Source organism: Centropristis striata, chromosome 17, assembly GCF_030273125.1.
Source record: "Centropristis striata isolate RG_2023a ecotype Rhode Island chromosome 17, C.striata_1.0, whole genome shotgun sequence".
Taxonomy (NCBI): Eukaryota; Metazoa; Chordata; class Actinopteri; order Perciformes; family Serranidae; genus Centropristis; species Centropristis striata.
In genome coordinates, this window is record NC_081533.1 from 3,868,477 (window position 1) to 3,895,540 (window position 27,064).

The 27,064-nt window shown below is 38.4% G+C and overlaps 2 protein-coding genes across 2 annotated transcripts in view; both read right to left on the reverse strand.

Moving 5' to 3' along the window:
• Positions 1–27,064, reverse strand: part of LOC131989470 (uncharacterized) — a 299,290-nt gene that overhangs the window by 53,540 nt on the left and 218,686 nt on the right. The window lies entirely within an intron of this gene.
• Positions 22,807–24,945, reverse strand: LOC131989517 (coiled-coil domain-containing protein 106-like). The gene is made up of 3 exons (XM_059354759.1): positions 24,782–24,945; positions 23,934–24,536; positions 22,807–23,478 (listed from the first exon to the last, which is right to left on the reverse strand). Exons 2-3 carry the CDS (start codon positions 24,169–24,171, stop codon positions 23,174–23,176), a joined length of 543 nt encoding a protein of 180 aa, XP_059210742.1. The 5' UTR covers positions 24,172–24,536; positions 24,782–24,945; the 3' UTR covers positions 22,807–23,173.

Sequence of the window (27,064 nt, forward strand, 5' to 3'; positions counted from 1 at the left end):
AAGAGTCAGAGTACACGTTTAGCAAGGCTAAGAAGCTAAAGGCCAGCACTCTGAGAAGCTCCAACACCAGCTCTCAGCCAACGACTCTGCTTCTGTCTGCAGAGAACAGAAAGATCATGACCTACAAACCTACAGACTCCACTCCATGAATAATGTTCACCTGGCCAACAGACTGAACGAGTTCTACTGTTGATTTAAAAGACACTGGGACAGAGCTGACTAGGGTTGTCAAAAGTATCAATACTCAAAAAAGTATCGATACTAAAACGTTGTATCCGGACACGATACTCATTTTCAAATCTATCGATACCTAGCCAAGGAATGAACACTTAAGTTAAGTTATTGTTATTTTTTTATCAAGCTTGTGTAATACTCTGATAAATATTTCATTATTTTCATGGTGAAGTTAAAATTTCCATAAATAACTGTTTCATATAAATAAGGTATTAAAATGTATAAATACTTTTTGTTTAAAATTAATAACTTTAAAAATATCATCTAACGGGGTGTGAATGTTTTAAAAAGAAGTTAAAAGTAATTCTTAACGTTACATTATGTACGTGAGTTCATGCGTAAGTTCATGACCTGAATGTTACACTTCCGGGGGAGGACCCGAGGGAAAAAGAGGAAGGAGCAAGGTGTTAATGGCGAACCGCAGATACTCAGGGACTGTGTGCGTTGTCAATGTGGATTTTATCCGTGAGTGACAGAGACTTTGAACTGTAGTTGAGCGACGTGCTCAGAGGTTGTGAGTCGGACTCTCCACCGCCGCTTGTGTTTTGGTGAACGAGTCCAGGTCCGTTAGCTAGCAGGAGCTAGGCTAATACCACCGTCCTCGCTGAGGGGAACCGCCGCCTGCACGGACGGGCGGAGCGTTGTTGAGTCGTCTCGGGAGAGAGTCGCCGACAGAGGTCGCTTCGCTGTTGCTGAGGGGGACGGAGGTCGCTTCGCCGTTGCCGAGGGAAAACGGAGGGCTGCCGCTGCGAGCGGAGACGGTCGTTACCGCAACGAGCGAGTGATTCATCAGCTACGGCTACGGCTACACTAACACACGGGAGTACAGTTATCAAAGGTTTCCTTCATGAGATCCCACTAAAGCGCGCCAACGAAAGTCGAAAAAGAGTGCACTCAAAATAAAATAAGACAGTTTAACATAAGACAAACACTTTATACCCCGGGGTTCTATTTTCTTATTTTCTATATCTCATTTTCAACGAAAAATGTTTGGATGTGTGTTCTCCTAAACTTTAATACATTTCCTGAAACTGCGATCATTGTGTGGGTTTATTGATTTGTGTTTATTATTTAAGTATTAAGGTATATACAGGTAAGAATTCCCTACAGTCTCCATCATTTACAAGTGAGAATTATACAGGACCCTAGACTGAAATTTATTATTCGAGATGTGCCTTTTGCCATAAATCATTTGCATAAGAGTTAAAGCTTCATCTTTATAACATAAAGTGGGTTTTACTACACGAGCCGGTGGTAAAAGGGGTTACACTTGCCTAATATTGTGCACAGCATACAACCTCAAAATATTGTTCTAATTGTTATTGTTTATTGTATTTATTTATTTTTTGCACTACCTCAGACCTGAAGCTTGTTATAATAGTTGCAGTTTCTTTTCCACAACTGTTTTTTATTATAAATATTTAACCTGTGCTTCTGTTCATTTTCACATGTTGCATTTTTCTTGTTGATAAAAATATTTCTGTTAAATTTTGGGCTCTTTAGTTTTATCCTTGTGGTATCGAAAATGGTATCGAGTATCAAATATTTTCCTGAGTATCGGTATCAAGTTGAAAATTTTAGTATGGTGACAACCCTAGAGCTGACACACTCCACCAGCTCCAGCCCAGGAGCTCCACCTGCACCACCTCAGCAGGGGCCAAGGCCTCTCCACTTCTGCCCACCTCAGCGTCCCCCCAGACTGCAGTACCTCCACCATTATCCCCGCCCCCCCAAAAAACAAGGACCACAGAACTAAATGACTACAGCCCCGTCGCCCTGACCTCTGTGGTTATGAAGTCCTTCAGCTCCTTGTTCTGTCACACCTCTAATCCACCACAGACCCACTCCTGGACCCCCTGCAGTTCACCTACAGAGCCAGCAGGTCTTTTTTATATGTACATCTGCAGAAATGATTCAAATACTCTGAATGATCTGAAGATGATTATCTGATATATTAATTCTCTTCAACTGATGTATTAATTCTCTTCTCTTCTCAGACAAGAAGTCAGAGCTGCAGAGTAAACAGAGGGAGGAGGAGAGGGATCCCCAGGTCAGGTCACTGCTCAAGAATATCAGGGAGCTGATTTATAGAAGTGAAAGGAAGATTTGGTCATCTCCAGCATTAGTTTGTGTTATTTTACAAAGTGAAATTGGTCATCATAGTTGTAATTTTAGCAGACTTATTAAATATATACAATTCAGCCAATTAATCTAAATTAATGATTTTACTGGAACTGAGAAATATATACCTATGTGAAGATATATACCTCAAACCTGACATATAAATATGGCTGAATATAATAACCCGTTTGTGTTAACTGTCAAAGGAACATTAATATTCCTATATTCATTTTTTAAGTAAAAAATACAATACTGGCCCTGTATTTACTTGGTATCAGATTGATACCACATTTTGCAGTGTCTCCCACCACTATAGTGAACTTCATTACCCAGCATGCTTAGCGGCCGAGCGGCGGGAAAGCAGCAGCGGAGAAAAGCAGAGAGCGCGCGGCCAGGACGTGAGTTGTAATGTGTGTTTTGATGAATAAAAGAAGAGCTTTTATAATTATTAACACGCCTGTTTGTTTACTAACTAAAGTAAAGAAACGAACGGAAACGAAAGTTCTGTCTTCACCGACTTACATTCACACAAACATGTCGCCATGTTTGTGTGCAGGAACAGAGAAGAGTTTTAGTGTGTGAACAGGATGAACTCTGACCTGAACATGTGAGACCTCCTGGTCCTGGTTCTCCTCCTCCATCCTGCTCCTGCTCCTGCTCCTGCTCCTGCTCCTGCTCCTGCTCCTGCTCCTGCTCCTGCTCCTGCTCTCCACTGGGACTGCTGCTGAACTCACTCTGGATCCCGGACTGGACAGAGCGTCTCGTTAAGCCCCGCCCACATCCGGTCACTTCTTCTTCTTCTTTATTTATTTATTTATTTCAGTCTATGATTTATTTATTTATTTATTTATTTATTTATTTGCAAACAGCTTTCAGGATCATTAGCGCCACCTTCTGACAGGACTGTGGATCGGAGTGAACTCATGATTTTACTATAATCATGGAAAAAATTATTAGACCATTATTATTAGACCTTTGTTATCTTCAGTTTCTTGCTCATTTTAATGTCTGGTACAACTAAAGGTTCATTTGTTTGGACAAATATAATGATTACAACAAAAACAGCTGATAAGAGTTTAATTTAAGAGCTGATATCTGGACATTTTCCTTTGCTTTCTTCATGATACTTTTGGTTATTATCATAAAAACCATGTTAAATGTCTCGATATCAGCTCTTAAGGTAAACTTTAATCAGCTATTTTTGTTGTTATCAATATATTTGTCCAAACAAATGCACATTTACTTTTGCCAGGCATTAAAATGAACAAGAAACTGGAGGGTGGTCTAATATTTTTTCCATGACTGTAGTTAAATAGAATAAAAATAAACAATAAATAACGTTCCTATATTCTATATTATGTTCCAGAAAGCAGGTTTTCTGAAAACCTCGAGTATGTTAACCCTGAAATGAGGGAAACTCAGCTCCGGCTGAAAAACATCTACTGCACATTGAAATAGCCACTGAATTATTTTTTACTAAAATCAGTCAAATATGATTAAAATGAATTACAGTCCTGCCTGTTTGAACAATGTTCTTATTTTTCATTTCCAGCTGCTTCCACGTCAGGATCACAACTAAAGGAAATAAAGTTCAGGTTTAATACCATTTCACCAGTTTCTACCTGTAATATTAAACATGTGATGAGCAGAAACATTCCTTTGTTCTGATTGGCCGTCCAGGGTGTAGTCCCGCCCCTCGTCTATCAATGTCAGCTGTGATTGGTCCAACCAATGAGTGAGTGACTGTTTGTCCAAATCCTCTTTGTTAATATTTTAACATCTTCTGCTGTTTGTTTCCATGACAATAATAAAAATGATCAATTTTCATATATTTGACCTCTGAATGTTTTATTTATAAGCTGAATAACTCAATTCAATATATAGTATATTTAATGAATTTTTATTTGGGGGAACAATTGAACAAATCATTCAGTTCAACAATCAGTTTGTGCAAACAAGAGAAAAAATATTTTAATAAAATTCAACAGCTGCTCAAACATGATGCAGAATTGAAAAGTTACACTCATGAATATCTTATTTTAAAGAGGCATTGCAATACGAGCGGATCGGATCAATATTCAGATCAGACATGAAACAAACATTTAAAGTAAATGTAGCAGATGAAATGAGAGCAGAAGATCTTTGTGATCATCAGCTCCATTTAAAGGTCTGATGGTGTAAATGATGAGAGCTGTAACCTGCAGACAGGTGAGACTTTCTAAAGCAGAGCAGCTCCCTTCAGTAAAGAGCTCCCTCTGCTGCTCCTCACCACTAATAACAACTTGTTGATACTCAGAGATTTTTCTTTTGAACACAATGAAAGAAAGAAATAACAGACAAGAAATAGCAGCACGAATAAAAACAAATTAAAAAAGGAGTATTTCAGTTTAAATTGCACAATACAGAAATAAAAAAGTTATCTTATGTGAATATATATATATATATATATATATATATATATTTCATTTTCTAAAACTTTAAGAAAACCCTAGAGGTTGTCTCTCGTTGTTTCTTTGGTTATGACTTTATTACCTGGCAGTAATAAAACCATATAAGTACGCTGCAACATATAAAATCACTACACCAGCTCCGAAACCTGCCACTCCACCACAGAGAACCAGTAGAACTGCTGCTAGTAACACTGTCAGTCCACTGAAGAGAAAATAATCTCCCCGAGCCTCTGGTTGTGGTCTCACTGTCGCTCTCTGAGGTTTGGGCTCATCAGCAGCTGCTGGAAAGGACAGAAAATAAACTCAGCGGGTTGGAGGAGAGGAAACCTTTTTTTAATTGAAAAGAATAAATATATTCGTATTCTAAGTCAGTGATTGAAAGCCAGTCTGTCTCATCTAATTCAGCCTCATAGTGCTGCAGTGTTTTTACTGAGTAAAAGAAACAAACATCTGCAACTTTCATTTATCAAATACTTTTACTGAATCAACTTACCAGTGATGTTGGGATGCCATTCGAAATTTGTTCTCCCATTGAGGTCTTCACACAAATAATCTCCAGAGTCATTGATCCTGAGTCTGGACACATGAAGTCTGAGTCGTCCTTCTCTGAGGACGTCGTCGTCAAACTGGACTCGTCCTGTAAACTGTTGATCCTGAGACTCTGAGACCTCAACACCTTCATGTAGATGAAACAGGAATACAGGTCTGAGTTCAGCTAACAGCTGACAGAAGATAAAAAGGAAGTCTAGTGAAGCTTCAGGTTTGGTGGTGAAGGTCCACTCCAGTGTGATGTTCTGGTTCTCCTCTGCCTGATAGGAGCTCTGAGTCACATTCACTACAAATGTTCCTGCTGAGGAGACAGAGAGGGAAAGTGAGGAGCAGACAGACTTTCTTCTTCTAAAATGGACCCCAGATATCATTTTGAGAAGTCAATGAGAAATGCTGCTGCATTTTTCTTCACGTTTGTCCAAATCCACAAATGAACCAAAGTCCACATGTGGCAAGGTCCCAACAGTGAGAGGAATTGCATGCCGCACAAATACTGAAAAACTTGAAGGAACTACAATCAACATCACTACAACTACAGACCGAAAAACTAGCAAGCAATAAACAGGTATGTGTGCAAAGGGCCTGTTGAGGATTGTGACCTCTGATGCTGATTTTAGTCTAACTGACCACTGCAGGGCTTCAGTCAGAAAGCACACGAACTGAAGGACTGTGCAGCGACGTATTCTGGTACAATGCAGTTTATCATCAGCGCCTGCCGTACCACTGCAAACAACATGTCAATCGGCAAACGTGAGACAGGAAGGAACTGCGTGCACTGCTTTCAAAATAAAACGTCAGAACTTCAGAATAAAAGCACAAATACAAAAACCTATTTCTAACTTGGAGAATTCTTAACAGCCACCCCCACATTTTTCCATGTTTTGCCTCGCAAATGTGTAAGACATGGAATTCATCAAGTGTCTTTGGAATGATCCTGAAGTTCAACAAGCCGAGCAACTGGTCTAGTGTAGACTTTGTCTTTGACTTTGACCTCTGCTGCTCTGACACATCCATCCGAGTGTGTAAAGGGCCACTTAGCCACAACATGGATAATAAAGTGAAGAAGTAAACTAACCAGAGACACAGGAGGTCAGGCTGAGGAGCAGCAGGATGCTGCAGATCATCTTCTCCCTGTGAGAGGAGACAGAGGTGAAGAGTCACACACACATGAGCTCAAAGTTCACACATTACACCTGAGACAGAGGAAATATGCAGCATACTTATTACACTGAGCAAAGATACAGTAGTGTGATTCTGACAGCAGATGGCGCCAGTTTTCAACTTAGAAAGAGGAAATATGAACCTGAGATGAACTGTGGAGATAAAGCAGGTGGACTGTGACTAAAAGCTGCAGACAAGTCAAGTCAAGTCAATTTTATTTATAGAGTCCAAAATCATAAATCACAGATTTGCCTCAAAGGGCTTTACAGACTGTACATGGTAGCAGAAAAAAAACCCTTTTAACAGGGAAAAAGAAGAAGAAACCTCAGGGAGAGAGAGAGGAGGGATCCTCCACCAGGACAGAAGACGTGCAGTAGATGTTGTTGTACAGGACAAATCAACAGAGTAGAATGGAGTAGATAGAGGATGAAGGGGGAGACAAGACAAACCAGTTTCCTACAGACTCCACCTCTTCACTTAACTCACCTTCTACAGACATTATGTAGAAAGTCAGATTTTATGTTTATGTTATATTTTATATATACATGTGGTATCAAATATGAGACAAATCTAGACTCAGCTTGAAACCATTCTCAGTGATCTGTGTTTTGTTGTTTTTGGATAAATAAGAGTTAATCTGCTGTTGTGACATCAGAAGATGATGTTAACTGGTTATTTGTAAGAAATTTGTTTTGCATGTTGATTATCTCTAATTTAGTCTATTTCTATTTAAAACAAGAATTCTTACTCAAACATAAATAATGAATAATTTGTTGTTTAAAAAGGTTCATATTTGGTTAAAACTGTTACTAAAAGTGTATTAAAATGTGAAAGGAATAATTCATGAAGGTTAAAATAGTTTGATAAAAGAGTAAGGTGCAATAAATAAGATTAAAACGGTACATGACATGGTTAAATATTTCATTTTATTATGAAGAAATTCATGGGGAGATAAGAAGTACTGACTGAGAAGAACTGTGATCCAGGTAATTTGTTTGGTTAAGGTGTAATTGACAGGTTGAGACAGGAAGTGTGAGCATGTGTGTTTTTGGGGAAAACTTGACAGAGAAAAAAGGAGAGGAGACGACGACGCAAAGAGGCACATAAGTGTTTTGAAGAAGACAACAAATAATTTACTTTAAACATATTTTCAGTTAAAGTGTATTGATGTTTTGTTTGAATGCATTTAATAATTGAAGTAAATCATTGATTTGTTTATTTTTGTGATATTTCCTTTGCATGTTTTAGGAGAAAAACACTCAAATAAAAAACATTTTATTTACAGTCCTATGGTTAAAAGGTGAATTAATCTAGGTGTATCAGTTGATTGTTTATGAAAAAACGAAATCCAAATCACTATTGAAAAATTACTTATAAATCAGGGTTAAAATACAATTAACGCACCCAAAAGCCTGCCCTTAGTAAAAGGGCTATTGAGGGGAGTGCTACACAAGTATTTTACTTTATGTTGTTTCTACATGAAGGTATGGATGAAATCACTGTAAATATCAGACTTGTCAGTTGCATATTATGATTATTCATTTTTATTAAAGCATATCTGAACATAATGTTTACAACATAACGAACCACTGAGAGAAAATAAATTATTCAAGGCTGTATTATTACAAACATCCCCTCACACACAGATGAGCTTTTCTTGGAAGAATCACAACTATTGTTTTGGTAAAGTTTACTTTTATGTAATTTATGTGAATATTTTTAGTCATAAAATAAGGAAAAACTGCACTGCTTAAGGTTGTAGTAGTACTAAGTTGTAGTAGTAGTATTAAAGGCCTGGCCCTAATCCTCTTCTGAGTCTTTCTGCTTCATGGATTCACCATCAGGCATTATAATAATTAATAACAACCTTCATGTCAAATATAATAAAGAACAGAAATGCTGCTGCAGACTGGGCTGAAACTACAATAACATAATACAAGATATGTCTACATTAGTGTAAATAACATGTTAAACCATGTGTCCTAAATCTATTTAGAGATCAACAGTGAGTCCACAGAGACACAGAGAATATCAGATAAGTGAAAATAAATCTAGCTTACCTGTAAATCATCCAGTCGACTGTTTAAAACTTCTGTATCGTCTCACAGGTGGATCAAACATTTCAAACAGGATCAACGACTGTGTTTCCTCCCACTGATGCACCCCCCGCCTCGATACAGAATCCTGCAGAAAGATCCAAAATGTCCCTGAGCATTGATCCATGTCCCTGTAACTGCTGCTGAACTGTCTCCTCTGACTCCCTGACAGTGCTGGAAGAAGTATTCAGATTACTTTACTGCAGTAAAAGTCCTGCATTCAAAACTTACTGAAGTAAAAGTACAAAACTAAAAGTACCCATTATGCAGAATGGACCCACTTAGATTGTTTTATATATTCCAAATATATTATTGGATTATTATTATTGATGCACTTATGTAAGCAGCATTTTAATTTTCTTTGAATCATTTTAACTACTTACATTCTATTATGTAATTTGATTGATAACAAATGTCTAATCACTTTAAACCGATCATGTTTTTTGGGGGGTTTTCCACCTGAAAGTAATAAAGCTGTCACCTAAATGTAGCGGAGTAAAAGTATAAAGTTACATAAAATAACAAGTTTCATATCATTTTAATGTTTATTGACTCCTCTGTGGCTCTCTTTGTAAAAAATGCATGACTATATGGTGTGTTTACATTTTTTGAAAAGCATCTGTAATTATTTTAAACCAGAGTTTCCACTGAGAATGAAAGTTTGAATGTGGTTACTGTGGTAGAGTGATGTTCTCCTGCAGTCCTCTCTGCTGTAATAACTTAATTTACACTGTTTATACAATCACTTGGTAGTGTCTTGTGATACACAACACCAGTATGTGGTATATGTCAACACCTGCCAGGACATCACTTAAAGCCACATTTCCTTGAGAAAGGCCGGGTTGAAATATGTTGAGGCTGTTCAAGTTTCTTTTATTTTCTCTTTACAGATCTGTGTGTGTGTGTGTGTGTACATAAATCAACCTCCTCCATATTCAGGTATATTCATAGTACCAACCTAATATAAACTAAACAGAAGAAGTAAATTCATGGCTATAATAATAAACCATAGAAACAAGCTGCTGTGATTTACAGATATTCAGCTCAATCATAAACACATGACATGAATATTTGAACATGTTTTCTCTATCAACGTGCTGAGTCAGATGAGGGTCGTACATCAATCAGCGAGTTTACAGTGAAATCAGTGTTAAATGTCTCCTGTTCAAAATACATAATGACACTTTTAGAGTCAATGTTGATATTCTGATTAGTTTTACACAATACACAATTCTAGTTGGACTCACCCACACACATATATTTGACCTCTGAATGATTATTCATGAGATGCATAATATTTTATTCGTGGTAAAATAAACAACAACAAATCATTTAGTTTAACCATCAGTCAGTGCAGCAAATGATTTTAATAAAATCCTTCAGCAACTCAAAAATGATGCAGAATTGATTAGAAAAAGATTTAAATCAATTTGATTCAGATAGAAAAAAAACATACACGAACATCTTCATTTGTCAATATCGTGAAATACATAAACAAGATTTTGTCACATGAATCAGATCATAATTCAGACCAGACATGAACAACTATTTAAAGTAAATGTAGCAGATAAAACTAGAAAAATTCCTCTGGGGAAATTTTGAAAGGGCCACAGGGGCTACTGCCGGTGTGTGTACACTATGATGAGATTCTTCAGAGATTTAAAACTATGCCCTTTAACCTCAAAGTGTGTGTGTGTGTGTGTGTGTGTGTGTGTGTGTGTGTGTGTGTTTGTTTTTACTCTTCCTGTAAGTCGCTTTGGATAAAAGCGTCTGCTAAATGTAAATGTAAATGTGTGTGTGTTTGTGTAATTAAAATCACATAAAGTTAGTGTGTGTGTATGTGTGTGTGTGTGTGTGCGTGTGTTTGAAACATGTGTATGCATGTGTGAGGAGTGTGCGTGCTTACGTGCATGTGTGTGTGTGTGTGTGTATCTGTAACTGTAATCACATCAAAGATCAAAGGCAATCAGATCAAAGCAATCAACAGAATTAACTGCAGCTGTTCCGGCATAGGGACAGCAGAGGTGGACAGACTGAAATTTCTGTCCTCGAACAGAAAGCATTTTTGGCAAAACCATAATACCTATCATTGATCCGACTTCACTTTGAGCGTCCTGAGTTCTTCCTGAACGTCTACATATGATTTTTTTAAAGAAAAATGAAAAAATAGCTTTGTTAGAGCGATCTAAAAAAAAAGGTTTTTTTCCCTTTTTCCGAAATCTCCCTGCATTTTTAATATGGGAGCCAATGAGGCTGTTGGTGGGTGATGGTGGTGCATCTCTGCGTCTTACGCCCAAACTATAACTCTGACAGCTTTACCAGAGGATTGTGAGTGAGAAGACAAATTTTCCTACGTTTCTATATATAAATTATTTCTGTAGAGTGGAATTTGCGGCCTGGAGCGCAGTTTTAAAATTTATTTTTTGACAGTTTTACCTCTCCCTCTACACTCTGAGCGATGACATCACACACTCTGACACGAACATTCCGTGCAATACACACCCATTATAATCTCAGAATTTCTCCAAAAATGATCATGGTCATTGAACAGGGATTGATAAAAAACTATAAGACCTATCGAAACGTGGATTAATACACCGATACACAAGACTTGTGTCTACTGTTTAAAGTTTGAATGGAGTCTCTGGGTGAAATTATGCCGGAGAAGTAGACGTTTAAAAATCTCCAATGATTGTTCTTTTTCGCTCATTTTTTGTCGGCCGTCCCATTCATTTCAATGCAAAATTTTGAGCAGTTTTTCACGACTTACGTCGCGAAAAATTCGTATTCTGTAGAGAAAAGTAATAGCACACCGATCCCGATCAAACCGCACGTTTTGATATATAATTTGTCCTGCAACTCTTTAAGTTGTGCTTAAAGAGTTAAGTTGTGCTTCGCCCCGAGCACTGGTCCCTACAGCTATTGCTGTATGGGACCAGTGCTCGGTGCGATTGCCCCGAGGCCCTAACTAGAAAATTTTCTCTGGGGAAATTCTGAAAGGGCCACGGTGGCTACTGCCGGTGTGTGTACACTATGATGAGATTCTTCAGAGATTTCAAACTATGCCCTTTAACCTCAAAATGTGTGTGTGTGTGTGTGTGTGTGTGTGTGTGTGTGTGTGTATCTGTAACTGTAATCACATCAAAGATCAAAGGCAATCAGATCAAAGCAATCAACAGAATTAACTAACACCTGTTCCGGCACAGTGACAGCAGAGGTGGACAGACTGGAATTTCTGGCCTTGAACAGAAAGCATTTTTGGCAAAACCATAATACCTATCATTGATCCGACTTCACTTTGAGTGTCCTAAGTTCTTCTACATTTGTTTGTTTTTTTAAGAAAAATCTCCCCCTTTTTCAGAAATCTTCCTGCATTTTTAATATGGGAGCCAATGAGGCTGTTGGTGCGTGTTGGTGGCGCATCAGTGCATCCTACGCCCAAACTATAACTCTGACAGCTTTACCAGAGAACTGTGAGTGAGAAGACTAATTTTCCTACGTTTCTATGTATAAATTATTTCTGTAGAGTGGAATTTGCGGCCTGGAGCGCAGTTTTCAAATTTATTTTTTGACAATTTTTTCTCTCCCTCTACACTCTGGCGATGATGTCAAACACTGTGACATGAACATTCCGTGCAATACACACCCATTATAATCTCAGAATTTCTCCAAAAATGATCATGGTCATTGAACAGGGATTGATAAAAACTATATGACCTATCGAAACGTGGATTAATACACCGATACACAAGACTTGTGTCTACTATTGAAAGTTTAAATGGAGTCTCTAGGTGAAATTATGCCAGAGAAGTAAACGTTTATTCTGAGTCTCTGGGACCTCAACACCTTCATGTAGATGAAACAGGAATAAAGGTCTGAGTTCAGCTAACAGCTGACAGAAGATAAAAAAGGCGTTTGGTTGAAGCTTCAGGTTTGGTGGTGAAGGTCCACTCCAGTGTGATGTTCTGGTTCTCCTCCTCCTGATAGGAGTTCTGAGTCACATTCACTACAAATGTTCCTGCTGAGGAGACAGAGAGGGAAAGTGAGGAGCAGACAGACTTTCTTCTTCTTTGTGGATAATAAAGTGAAGGAGTAAACTAACCAGAGACACAGGAGGTCAGGCTGAGGAGCAGCAGGATGCTGCAGATAATCTTCTCCCTGTGAGAGGAAACAGAGGTGAAGAGTCACACACACATGAGCTCAAAGTTCACACATTACACCTGAGACAGAGGAAATATGCAGCATACTTATTACACTGAGCAAAGATACAGTAGTGTGTTTCTGACAGCAGATGGCGCCAGTTTTCATCTGAGAAAGAGGAAATATGAAGCTGAGATGAACAGTGGAGATAAAGCAGGTGGACTGTGACCAAAAGCTGCAGACAAGTCAAGTCAAGTCAATTTTATTGATATAGCCCAAAAACAGATTTACCTCCTTAGACCCTCACATGAGCCAGGGGAAACTCCTCAAAAAAACAGAGGAGGGATCCTCCTCCCAGGATGGACAGACGTGCAATAGATGTTGTTGTACAGGACAGATCACCAGAGTAGAAAAGAGTAGACCGCCCCCCCCCCCATGCCTCCGTGGTTGAAAAAGCATGCTAAACTGCACTCTAGAGTGGTGAAAACGACAGAAAGTGCCTTATTTAAACCTGAAAAAAATTATTTGGTGCCTTCTAAAGTGCCCCTTCATACAATAAATTATGATGATGTGCCCTCTAGTGCAAGAAAATTCGATAACGTGCCTTAATGAGTGCCCTTCTAGAGCCCTTTTTCCTGTTTGGTGCCTCCGTGGTTGAAAAAGCGCCCGAAAGTGCCCTCTAGAGTGGTGAAAATGAGAGAAAGTGCCTTATTGGCTGCCCTTTACACATGTAAAAACATATTGATCGCCCTCTAGGGTGCCCCTTTATACTTATTATTTATATTTGAATCCAAAATGTCTTTTTTGTGTATTTTTTTGGTCTTTTTTGATCATTTTGTGTCATTTTTGATCATCTTGTGTCTTTTTTAGTCATTTTGTGTCTTTTTTTAGTCATTTTGTGTCATTTTTGGTCATTTTGTGTCATTTTTTTGTTCATTTTGTGTCTTTTTTGTGGTAATTTTGTCTTTTTTAGTCATTTTGTGTCTTTTTTTTTGGTCATTTTGTCTTTTTTAGTCATTTTGTGTCAATTTTGGTCATTTTGTGTCTTTTTTGGTCATTTTGTGTCTTTTTCTAGTCATTTTGTGTCTTGCACCCCCAGACCCCCCAAGATGGTTTGGTTCGATACTTTTAATTGTCAGTACCATATCATTAACACCTTTGATCTGGATCTCCTTTTAATTAATGCTAATTTTCATCATACATGATGCATCATAGCTTTTTGCGTGCTGGTGGGGCCCATGTTGTGCAGAATGTGCCCTTTTTATTTTTTTGCCCCCGCCCTTCTAACAGTCTGAGTCTGCCACTGTTTACTTCAGTGAATGCAGGACTTTTACTGTAGTGGAGTAACTTCACGGTGTGGTGTTAGTACTTTTACTGCAGTAAAGTAATCTGATTACTTCTTCCACCACTAACATGAATATAATAAATATCACTATGAGTTCCTTTAAAAACACATTGTGGCTCCATGATAACAGGCTCCATGCAACAGAACATGAGCATCAAAAACTTCCTCATGTTGTTGTTAAAACATAAAGAAAAGCTGTCAGATTGATTCAAGTGTTGAAATGTCTCTTTACTGAGAGAATAAAACACATTATTATCTGTTAAATATTGCCACATACTAAATCTGTACAGCAGGATTCATATAAATAAAATAGAAAATATATTCTTACATTGCCTTGTGTTGAAGTTTGCACGTCCTCTGGTCCAAGTTCAGAATCCTTAAAACAATAAAACACTGAGGAAGAAGTTATCAGAGGATCATTTCATGCTGGAGTGATTCAGTTCTAACAGTAAGAATATCTCCATGTCTCCTTAGACCCTCACATCAGCAAAAAACAACCTTTTAACAGGGAAAAAGAAGAAGAAACCTCAGGGAGAGACAGAGGAGGGATCCTCCTCCAGGACGGACAGACGTCAATAGATGTTGTTGTACAGATCAACAGAGTAGAAAAGAGTAGATAGAGATTGAAGAGGAGAGAAGACAAACCAGTTTCCTACAGACTCTCCTTCTACAGACGTTATGTGGAAAGTCAGATTTTATGTAATATATAAATGTTTAAAATATGAGACAAATCTAGACTCAGTTTGAATCCATTCTCAGTGATCTGTGTTTTGTTATTTTTGGATCAATAAGAGTTAATCTGCTGTTGTGACATCAGAAGACGATGTAATCTGGTTATTTGTAAGAAATTTGTTTTGCATGTTGATTATCTCTAATTTAGTCTATTTCTGTTTAAAACAAGTATTGTACTTTTTGTTGTTTCTACATGAAGGTATGGATGAAATCACTGTAAATATCAGACTTGTCAGTTGCATATTATGATTATTCATTTTTATTAAAGCATATCTGAACATAATGTTTACAACATAACGAACCACTGAGAGAAAATAAATTATTCAAGGCTGTATTATTACAAACATCCCCTCACACACAGATGAGCTTTTCTTGGAAGAATCACAACTATTGTTTTGGTAAAGTTTACTTTTATGTAATTTATGTGAATATTTTTTGTAATAAAATAAGCAAAAACTGCACAGCTTAAGGTTGTAGTAGTACTAAGTTGTAGTAGTAGTATTAAAGGCCTGGCCCTAATCCTCTTTCTGAGTCTTTCTGCTTCATGGATTCACCATCAGGCATTATAATAATTAAAAACAACCTTCATGTCAAATATAATAAAGAACAGAAATGCTGCTGCAGACTGGGCTGAAACTACAATAACATAATACAAGATATGTCTACATTAATGTCAATAACATGTTAAACCATGTGTCCTAAATTTATTCATAGATCGACAGTGAATCCACGGAGAGACAGAGAATATCAGACAACTGAAAATAAATCTAACTTGCCTGTAAATCATCCAGTCGACTGTTTAAAACTTCTGTATCATCTCACAGCCTGCAACACAGACAGGCCCCCAATGTCTTCCTTGGTTCCCTAGAGGGAAGGGAGGCATGGGAGAACCAGGCCCAATAGGGGCAGTGAGACCCTGCTGCAGTAAAATGAGGATTTTTGAAGGGAGTCTGGTGCTAAACTTCCACTTTGTCCAGAGGCACCATCACAGAATTAAAGTTCCTTATAGCATGCTTTGTTTCATTTATCCTTTACTTATATCTTGAGGAATCACTGATTTTCAATGAGAACACAGAAAATCGTTTATTGACCCATCCCATTAGTTGCAGAGAAATGGGAACACAATTGCTGTAAAATGCTTTGATGGAAAGCAGCTTTCACAGAAACATTTTGTTCCTCTTTTACAATGTGAGAATCTGGCAGAACACTTTGAGTACACAGCAATTTGTTTAGTACGAAAATAAAACAAAACAGGAAGCATATGGGAGAAATCTCCAGTTCACTTCACAATTCAGACTAATAACCCTTCTCAGAATAACCAGCACATGAGGAAGCTTTAACTGAGCCATAGGAAAAGAAAAAACCCGAGGCATCTCTTTTTAAGAGAAATGAAAGTATATGCATACTGACCGAAGCAACATGGATTCAGAGAATTGTGTTTGAGACATGAGGGACGTGAGAATAGGTTTCTTTCTCAGTCGCTGAATTTGTTACCAGTAAGCCTGAGAATCTATTATATATGTGATCTCCATTGCACTAACTGTGACTCTGCTGCATCAACAAGCTGGACCTGAATTAGGTCAGTTACTTTAAAGGGGATGAATACATATGCAATCAATTTTAATTAATTGACATTTTGTAAAAATCTGTTTTCACTTTCATATTAAAGAGGGTTTTTTTGGCAAATTCTTTTTATAAGGCCAAATGATATTGACCATGATTTCTTGTGTAAAAACAGCAAAAGGTTGAAACATCCGAAGGGGATGAATACTTTTGCAAACCACAGTAGGCCTTCCCACACGTCAAAACTTTTTTTGTCCAGACCAGTAGTTAGGGGAGTGGCAAATTGTGTTCCGTCTAACTGCTAAAAAAAACAAAAGCAGATTATGTTTCATCTGTACACAAAGTGGTGTGTGTAAGCACATTTGGTCCTGTGGAAAATGTTCTATCCTCACCTCTGAGACGACGTTTGGTAAAGACGACCAGATGATTTACAGGTACGTTTTTTTCCCCCTTTCAGTTGTCTCTGTGCCTTTTATTTCACCTTCAGCCTGGTCTGTGGACTCAGGGTTGATATGTAAATAGTTCTAGGCTATATTATGTGTGTATCTATTATATTGTGTAGGCCAGCTGCCTATTAGAGGGATACATATAATATGTATCCCTCTAATAGGCAGCTGGCAGGTCTGTCATTTTCAATCCATACCATCCGTACCTTCATGTGCATAAAGACAAAATAAAATACTTGTTTTAAATAGAAATAGCTCAATTAGAGAGAATCAACATGCAAAGCGAAGTCCCTACAAATAACCATGTTAACATTGTTTTCTGACCTCATGCACAGCAGATGAAACTCTTACTGGGAATCCAGGCTGTAAAGATTTCATTAGTACTCTACCACCACTGCTGACAGGCTGCACTGTCGTGCAGAATTACAATACACAGCCCACAGAGTCGAGATTTGTCTGACATTTTATGCCACATTTAAATGAGGATATTGTGGCGAGCCCAGAATGTAGGGTAGATTTTGAGGGGAAATTGAGTGGTTGCCGACAACGCCACCTGGGGGAGATTTCTTTCCACCCCCAGGAAATCTAAATAAGGGTTAAATGAAAAGGTCACACAGGTTGGAATAAAACACTGGAAGAGTGACGTGATTCCTCAGTATAAAAATTATCTTTATTACAATAGATAAAAAGTCAAGAAATATAAAATTGTCAACAAGCAATGAATATTCTTAAACCATAAAATATTGCACCATACACAATCTGCTAAATACAGTTGTCTTACTATTAACCAAGGGCAGGGGGCGTCCCACTCAAGGAAGGACAGAACGAGGGATAAATGGGAGCAAACAAAAACACCCGTTTGTGAACCCCAAAAACTCAACCGGTACCGTACACCACCACAGCAGAATGTGAGAGGGGGACCACCACCAGGGGGAAACGACCTCGTCAGCCTTGGCCCAACTGCTCCTAAGGTCACACAGACAAACAGTTAATGCAGATGTGAGTAACACAATGGGAATGTGCACAAGACCACAGGAGGCACACCAGGTCGGGGCAGAATCCAAAAATAAGCAAAATCAATGAAACCAAAAAATGTACAAAAACACAATTACTAATAACCAAAACAAAATATATATATCTCAATGAATAAAGTTAACAATAAGGTAAATTAAATTGAACTAAAACAAAAATATCCAATTAAGCATAACATAAATCAATACTCTGAACAAACAAAACAAATTAAAGAGAATTAAAATAACTTAAACTAACTATAACCAATTAAATTATACTCCTCTGGCATACAACGTGACATCAGTTGTGGTCAGTAAGAATGACGTGCACTTGACCAAGTTGCAGCACGGCCACAGTTGTGTTGGTGGTGAAGTGGCGAAGAACAGGAGGAAGAAAGAAACAGCAGCACCAGGGGAGCCTCACAGTTTGGGGGCCTGTGAGCCGCTTTTGGTTGCAGCCTAAATAACAAATGACAATAATAATAACTCATTAACTCTAGGATACAGACAAAAACGACAAATACTCAGCAGCGAGCAGAGGCGCAGCCTCCCAGGTACCAGGAGGGGAGTCTCTTTCACTACGGCAGTTCTGCTGTACCCCAGCAGCAAGGACAGACAACCTGCGCTTCACATACACGCTCCGGTGTTCAGCCGCAATCCCACTGCGGGCTTCCAGCGGGCCAACCGGCAAGCCTTACACTGCGCAACAAAATAAATTAACAAATGTGCAATGTGTGTGTGTGTGTGTGTGTGGGTATAAGCAGGCTGGGCAAAAGCTCACCTTAAACACGGAGGGAGAGAATAATTAAGTGCAACCACGCTGTAAACACTGCGGCCAACAATGCCAGCTCGTCACCCAAAGACAGTCTGCAGCAGACTGAAGCTGCACTGATTCAACTCAGCAGCACAGGCCCTTAATTAGCTGAGTGCCCACAGGTGTAGGTGGGCAGGGCTGTGAGGAAGCAGCAGCAAGAGGGAGAGAGAGGGAAAAAAAGAAGCTCCCAGCCTAAACCCAACTGTGGCTGGAGGACTTTGCCACAATATGGTGCAACTGGAAGTAGCAAAATGCAGAAACTTTGAAATCTAACTCTGAAATCTGATTTTTTTTTCACATTTTGGCTTTCCCCCCTCAAAGTGAGTACATGTTGATGCTGTGAAGTCCTTAAGAAACTGGTTTATCTTGTCTGTGCCTTTTACCCTCTTGCTCCAGAGTCACAGCTCATTGCAAACCAGCTTCATATTTCCTCTTTCTCAGTTGAAAAATGGCACCATCTAGAGACAGAACCACACTACTGTATCTTTGGTTAGACATGTAATAAGTATGCTGCATATTTCCTCTGTCTCAGGTGTAATGTGTGAACTTTGAGCTCATGTGTGTGTGACTCTTCACCTCTGTCTCCTCTCACAGGGAGAAGATGATCTGCAGCATCCTGCTGCTCCTCAGCCTGACCTCCTGTGTCTCTGGTTAGTTGACTCCTTCACTTTATTATCCACAAAGAAGAAGAAAGTCTGTCTGCTCCTCACTTTCCCTCTCTGTCTCCTCAGCAGGAACATTTGTAGTGAATGTGACTCAGAGCTCCTATCAGGCAGAGGAGAACCAGAACATCACACTGGAGTGGACCTTCACCACCAAACCTGAAGCTTCAACCAAACGCCTTTTTATCTTCTGTCAGCTGTTAGCTGAACTCAGACCTTTATTCCTGTTTGATCTATATAAAGGTGTTGAGGTCCCAGAGACTCAGAATAAACAGTTTGCAGGACGAGTCCAGTTTGACAAAGACGTCCTCAGAGAAGGACGACTCAGACTTCATGTGTCCAGACTCAGGATCAATGACTCTGGACTTTATGTGTGTGAAGTGATCACAGGTTATGGTGAAAGCTCTCGCACATGCCGACTCAACGTCTCTGGTAAGTTGATCTAGTCAAAACTTTCTTTTCTTATTTTTGAATAAAAATCTGAGAAGAAAATCCTGACACTTTCTTTTCTTTTCCAGTTAAATGTTTTTTCTTCACATGAATGACTGAGATGTGTTTGTTGTCTTTGCAGCAGCGAGGGATCGGCCCCAACCTGAGACACCAAACACCAACCTCTTCTACTATGGAATGGCAGCAGTAGCTCTGTTGAGCATTTTTGGCTTTTGCTCGTTTGTTTTGGTGTATTAACTGCATTTTGTCAATATGTAAGCAATGTGTTACATACTTTTATACAAACAAGTAATAATATGCTTAATGATATAATAAACCCCACTTTTGTTTCTTGCACATCTCACGGATCAAATAGGATTCCACTGAAGAGGAGAGTGATTCAAACAGCTGTCTGTGCAGATTACGCTTCACTCTTCACAACGGAAGACAGACTCAATGTGGATTGCACGATAGAACGTATATGCGCTGCTCGCATCACTCCGAATGAAAACAGGCGCGTCCTGCAAACATGGAAGTAGGTCTGCTCAGTCAGTCAGTCAGTCAGTCAGTCACATACAGACCCATGTGTAGGGATGAACTCCAGCAGTCCCCCCAAAAAATGAAGATGAGATTACTGATGAGAACATGCAAACTCCACACAGAATCGACGACCCAGCAAGAGTGTTAACCACTACACCACTGTGTAGCCATAATATGTAGCATAGTATTAGTTATATAGTACGAGTTATATTGTAGTATACCATGTGTATCTTAGTATAGAGTGGGTAGTGTAGTACTGCTGTCATATGTTTGCTGATATCAAAGCTGTTATTAGTGGTGAGGAGCAGCAGAGGGAGCTCTTTACTGAAGGGAGCTGCTCTGCTTTAGAAAGTCTCACCTGTCTGCAGATTACAGCTCTCATCATTTACACCATCAGACCTTTAAATGGAGCTGATGATCACAAAGATCTTCTGCTCTCATTTAATCTGCTACATTTACTTTAAATGTCTGTTTCATGCCTCATCTGAATTATGATCTGTTTCATGTGAAAAATCTAACGTTTATGTAATTCTATAAATCAACAATTTAAGATGTTCATGTATGTTTTTTTTCCAACTGGATCAAGTTGATTTCAATCTTCTTCTAATGGATTCTGTATCATTATTGAGCTGCTTTAGTGTTTCATTTAAAAAAATAAATCTGTTGCAATAACTGACTGTTGAATTGAATTATTTGTTTAAATTGTTCCCACAAATAGAAATGCATTAAATATGCTTTGTATTTAATAAAGTTTTTCATCTTATAAATAAAACATTCAGAGGTCAAAGGTCAAATATATGAAAAAAGATAATTTTAATCCTCATGGATACAAAAACAGCTGAAGATGTTCAAATATTAACAACAACAGTCCTGTGTGAAACACAATTTTTCACATATTTTCTCAGAATTTTCTTATTTATTGAGGTAATATAAATATTTTCTTTCTGACTCCTGAAGTAATATGAAAGGGATATTCTGAGTAATTATTTTATTATTAGCTGTGATGGATCAGATGATGATGAGATGTGATTTGGACTGTTTCTAACATGTGAGTCAAGCAGAGAGCTGTTGAAGATGGCACAGTTCAAGTGACAGACAAAGAACAGGACATAACACTTCCCATCATGCACTGCTCTGAAAACTGCAGCTGTCTCTAGTTTATGATGTTTAATGTCGCTGCAGAAAGATTTGGTGACTTTAAGTCGAACTGGGAGCAAAAACTGACGAGGAAGTTCACTTCATAACCAGACAGGGAACTGGGAGAACAGAGCTGGTGGAACCTGCAAGGGGGCGGGACCAGGATGTCTTAGCCAGTGCTGGGTGAAGTTGTGACACCAACAACTTTGAATCACAGACAAAAGTCGTCATCGTGGGTGTTTTTCTCGTGGTGCAGTATGAAGGGCACTGAGTGAGCTCAACATCAGCGGCTTAAATCCTGTTATGAGCTTTTCACATCATTTATGTCCTGGCATGGATAGAAGAAGTGACACAAAGGAGGAAAAGGACTCAAGTCACACTGAAGATTTATAGTTCATACTGTGGGAGTCTGTCAACACAAGGTAATGAATAAATATATTTTCTATTCTAGTCATTATATGAATCTTGCTGTACAGATTAATTATGTGATGATATTTAAACAGATAATAATTTTTTTTTATTCTCTCAGTAAAGAGACATTTCAACACTTGAATCAATCTGACAGCTTTTCTTTATGTTTTAACAACAACATGAGGAAGTTTTTGATGCTCATGTTCTGTTGCATGGAGCCTGTTATCATGGAGCCACAGTGTGTTTTTAAAGGAACTCATAGTGATATTTATTATATTCATGTTAGTGGTGGAAGAAGTAATCAGATTACTTTACTGCAGTAAAAGTACTAACACCACACTGTGAAGTTACTCCACTACAGTAAAAGTCCTGCATTCAACACTTACTGAAGTAAAAGTACAAAAGTATCAAAAGTAAAAGTACTCGTTATGCAGAAAGATTGTTGGTAACACTTTCTATGAAGGTCTCGTTTATAATGCTTTAGAAGCACATGCATAAGACATTATAATGCATTTATAATGCTTCATACATGTCATTATAATGGTGTATAATCATGTATAAGACCTTATATCGAGGGTTATAAAGTATTGTAAGTGTGGATATAATGTACTATAAATTAAACACTCATAATGTTTTATACCTGCATATTAAGGTTTGATGAAGAATCTAAAGTCCTGGGTCACATAACACATTATAACCATCCTTACTCTAGCCAGTTGTAAAGGCACACATAGAACTGCTCAACATAGAACAGATACTAAATGCACAGTTACAGAAATGGAGTAATGCCTTATAAGCGTTAATAATATGTTATAGGATGACTTTAAGAGCCTTAAGTAAAGTGAAACACTGTATAAAGTTATTAGTAATTGTATGATATTATAACACAATGATGATCACTTAAGAGCAGTATTTTGCTGGCGGTAAGTAAATATAAGTCAACCATGTTTAAAGAAACTCTTTATTTTGTAATCTGTGAATATAGGTCAGTACAAAAACGGTCTCTTATCAAACCAAAATCATATAGTACATCTTTTTTTAAAGAAATACAGCTCCAAAAGGTAGGTAGATCCACAATATTACTCTGAACGGTTATCAGCCGATGTACCTTACCATTCAAATCCACATTTGTGCATGTAATGTTAGAGCCAGCCAATTAAATAGATGTTATAAATAAAATCTGTGTATTAAAAAAAAAAAAAAAAAAACTTGCATAGCTCTTTCACCTGAGACCAAATGCAAACTGCAATTTATAACATAATGCATGTCATTAACATAATTAACAGATTATTAACATAAACCTGGAACTGACAGCTTTTTTTTTTTGGCACATTCAATGCGCAATAGGTAACAAGATACCATCCTCTTTCATTCTGTTTATCTGCTCTTTAATCTCGGTGGTAACAGCCGCACGGCATCTGTCCACAAATGCGGACAGCTTCTCAATCTTGTCATTCCACCGGTCAAGTGCACTGAAAGCTTCCGGGGCTGCGAGGCAGAGCTCTGCGACAACTGCCGTTCTGGCAATAGTGTTGCGATCTACACCAACTTCTTCGAATGCAGTCTTCATCGATCCCCCCTCACTGTACCTCTTGAGTACTGCCTTATACCTTTTGATGATGTCTCTGATGTTTTTCACTGAAAGAAAAGAAAAAAAGTTAATCTGTCATTGAACTGGTTGTGCAATACATAAAAGATGAGTTTATAATGTTTTAGGCCCTATTCACACAAAAACACAGCTTCAGGAAAAAAAATCTCTATAAACATGGCATTGTTTCAAAAAAATATCTGCGTCCACAGAGATCCATTGCGACTCTGACCACAACAAACATGGCGGAGCAATCTAACAGCAGCCTAAAAACAGCAATAAGGGCAGTTCTAAATGAAATACCATCCATTACAGGACTGAAACAAGAGACAGAGTCAGCGCTTGGTGAGTTTCTTGGAGGAAAAGACGTTGTCGCTGCTCCTCTTCCTGCTGATTGGCTGAATGGGGTTGTCCGTCAACGCTACTACTCCTGCCTGGCTTTCTTACGTAGTTACAGTAAAAACAGTCAATTTGACTTATTACTGATAACATAAAACAAGCTTACCTCGAACGCAACTCATCTCTGGTTTTGGGCTTCCACCCAGCTTAGGGGATCTCTTCTTGAGTTTTTTCTTTGCCTTGGTGTCTTCCTCAAAAGACGAATCGGACAATGGGGAGTCAGTGGCTACGACTGAGGCAATGTCGGATTCTTCATCTGAGATGAAGACTCTTTTCATCTTTTTTTCCATCTTGGAAGACTCTGCTGTAATAAATAAGAACACACACAATTGTAAAACAGCCATTCATATTTCTTCTCCTTATGTTTCTAGTTATCACAAAAATTGCATAAAAATCCAAGTTGGTGGATGTCAAAATTCACGTGTGAAAATTCATGTAATATTGCGTTCACTGTATAGTAACATTTGCTGCGTCTCCCGCCATGAATGTCTGTGTGTGTACTGGTCACCTGAACTAGACGATGGCTGATCTGATCTGCTGCCAGATTTTACAAGTTCCCGCAACATTTCAGCCTTGCTGGCCAATTCACGCTGCAAATAATCTTTGTCGGACTTCAGCATTGCTATGGTTTCTTCTCGGAGTCTTCCTCGCTCTCTCTCAGCTTCCAGCTGAAGTTTGACCATGGCCAACTCATGTTTGATTGTAGGAGCTGCACAGAACACATAATTCATTTCTAAAGCATGATTTGAATTTGAGCATGAAACATGGTAAAATTGGTTTTGTGTCTAACATTAAGTTAGCATGACTGTTCTAATCAAAGTTACAGTAAAAGCAAAGTTTAAGCTCTAACTTATAGGCCTACACCTTAATATTATGTACAAAGAACAAAGACATTTATGTCTGTATTTCGGGCAATTAACAGAAAAAGAACCCATTTAAAATGATAATACTTACCAATTTGCTCTTTCTCCTCAGCAGGAGTGGAAGCCTTGCTGACCTTTGGTGGCACAGGATTCAAAGCTCCCCTTCTAGTGTTCATCGTGGCTATTCAACACAATCAAGAGAGTTAATGTGAGCCATTGTGTGTTGGCTAATGTTAGTTTATTTTTGACACACATTTTACAGCAAAGTGCTCTAGGGCTGTCAACAAATATTCTAAATTCGGATACATATTCGAATATTAAAAAACGGAGGTTTGAATGTGAAAATTTCACAGCCTCACTCACTGCTGAAAGTTAACTTATACAACAAAAACTGTAGCAGAAAAAAAAAGAACTGGCAGTGGCAGAAAGTTCATAGCCCAACTCTGCAGCAGAGAGCGCTTTCGAACCAAGGAGACTAATTACACTTGGCTAAAATTTGTTTTTTCAACATGTTGGCTGAATTAGCTTAAATTACCGGCGTGGCCAGGATGCTAAAGTTAAGCTTACAAGCTAACAAAGCTAACAAAACTTAAATAATACTAAAATATACATTCAGGTTTTACAGTCTGTGTTGAAAAATGTTACCTTCGAGTTTGTTAAAAGTTTCGCCTCTTAAAACCGTCTTTCTCTCTGAAACTGCCTACAGGTGCGTCTCCTGGTCTCTCTTTGCTGTCGTCCTCGTGGTGTCCTGTGCTGCGTTCACGGCTAATCGGAACTCGGGGTTTCTGGCTTCTTAAATTCAATATCTCGTTTATGGCTGTGAATACATTCAACTGCATTGCAGTTCACTTGCATAAACTCTCAGCTAATGTTAACTAAAGAATTACCAAGAACAGATAACCCTGATTCACTTAATTTAACGCTTAACAACTCGAATCTCCCTTTTCCCAGCGTTTCGAGTTACTTGAACGCAGCAGTCGAGAAGGCAATTTTGGACGTCGGCGTCGCTGCCCGCTCTTCAATTGAAGGATGCCAACATGGCGAATTTGAGTGCTGAAATTCGCCGATTAATAAAACAAGAGGACAACATACGCGGCCGGAGAAAAATTGTTGTATGGATGCAAAGAAGAGGAATCCTTAAGCGTTGCATGATCTGCTCCACCTGCAAGAAGCCCATGCACCTAAACATGGTCTCCAAAGCTGATGGATATGTATGGTAAGAAATGCCATTGCTAACGTTAGCTACTTAATTTTATGCTCAGACACTTCTGCTTCTGACGAGGATGAGGAGATATGAATTTGTCATTTCCGTTTTTAATTTCTTTCTTTTTTTCTTTTTTAAATTTTTACTTATGACCCAGGATTATAATATGAAAGGTGTTCGTATGTGAAGATGATCTTGCTGAACTAGCTAAATGTGTAACTGTTATATCTTTAACGTGTTAGCCAAGTGTCATAATGTCATGTTAAGACATTGGCCTTTGTTTACTTGATTTGTAAATTTGATTTGTTTGATTGCTGTGGTTGTGTTCGGTTTTAAAGGTTTCAAACATAAAAATAAAGCTTTTATGAAAACACAGAATCAAAAATTGCTTGTGATAGGCTACTGAATGAAGAGCCATTTGGGAGCCATAAGAGCCGGCTCTTCTAAGAGAGCCGAGCCAAAAGAGCTGAATCTTTGAGAAGAGCCGGAATGCCCATCACTAGTTGTAGACACAGATGTAATGTTTGCTGTCACAGTGTTAGTTAAATGTATTGTCATTTAATATAATATTTTTCTTACTAACCCATTAGGTCTTGTGGCAGAAAAGGCCATCGTCAGAAGAGGAAATCTGTCAGAAGCGGATCGATCTTATTCAACTCTCGTAGGCCTCTCCAAAGCCATTTGGAGTTCATCTATAGGTTGGTGTTGTGTTTGTTAATGTTACCCACTTTAACACCTGTGTGCAAATGTTGAGATCCAAATTATTCATAAACCTCTGATTTCCTGTACATGATTTATGTTTCATTTTCAATTTCATGAAAGTCAAACATTTCTGTCAAAGGTATTCTCAGGGACTGAGGATGAGACAGACGGATATGATGGAGGATGGTATTGCCAGCAGCAGTCGCACTTTAACGAAGATGGCTTCCACTTTGAGAAAGGTGGTTTTTAATTAAACTCTACCACTATACAGAATGAGTGCTGCATTCAGGTGTTGTCAGAAAAACAAGTTGCTGACCATTTTGTTTGCCTCTGTTTGAGTCTCTACTTCTTTACTACCCAGCTACCAACATTTTTTTTTCTTAAATCAGGGGTAGTTCAAGACTGGAGATCACAAATTACATTAGTAGACTACCATATTATGACTGACTGAAGTTCAAAATGGTCTGC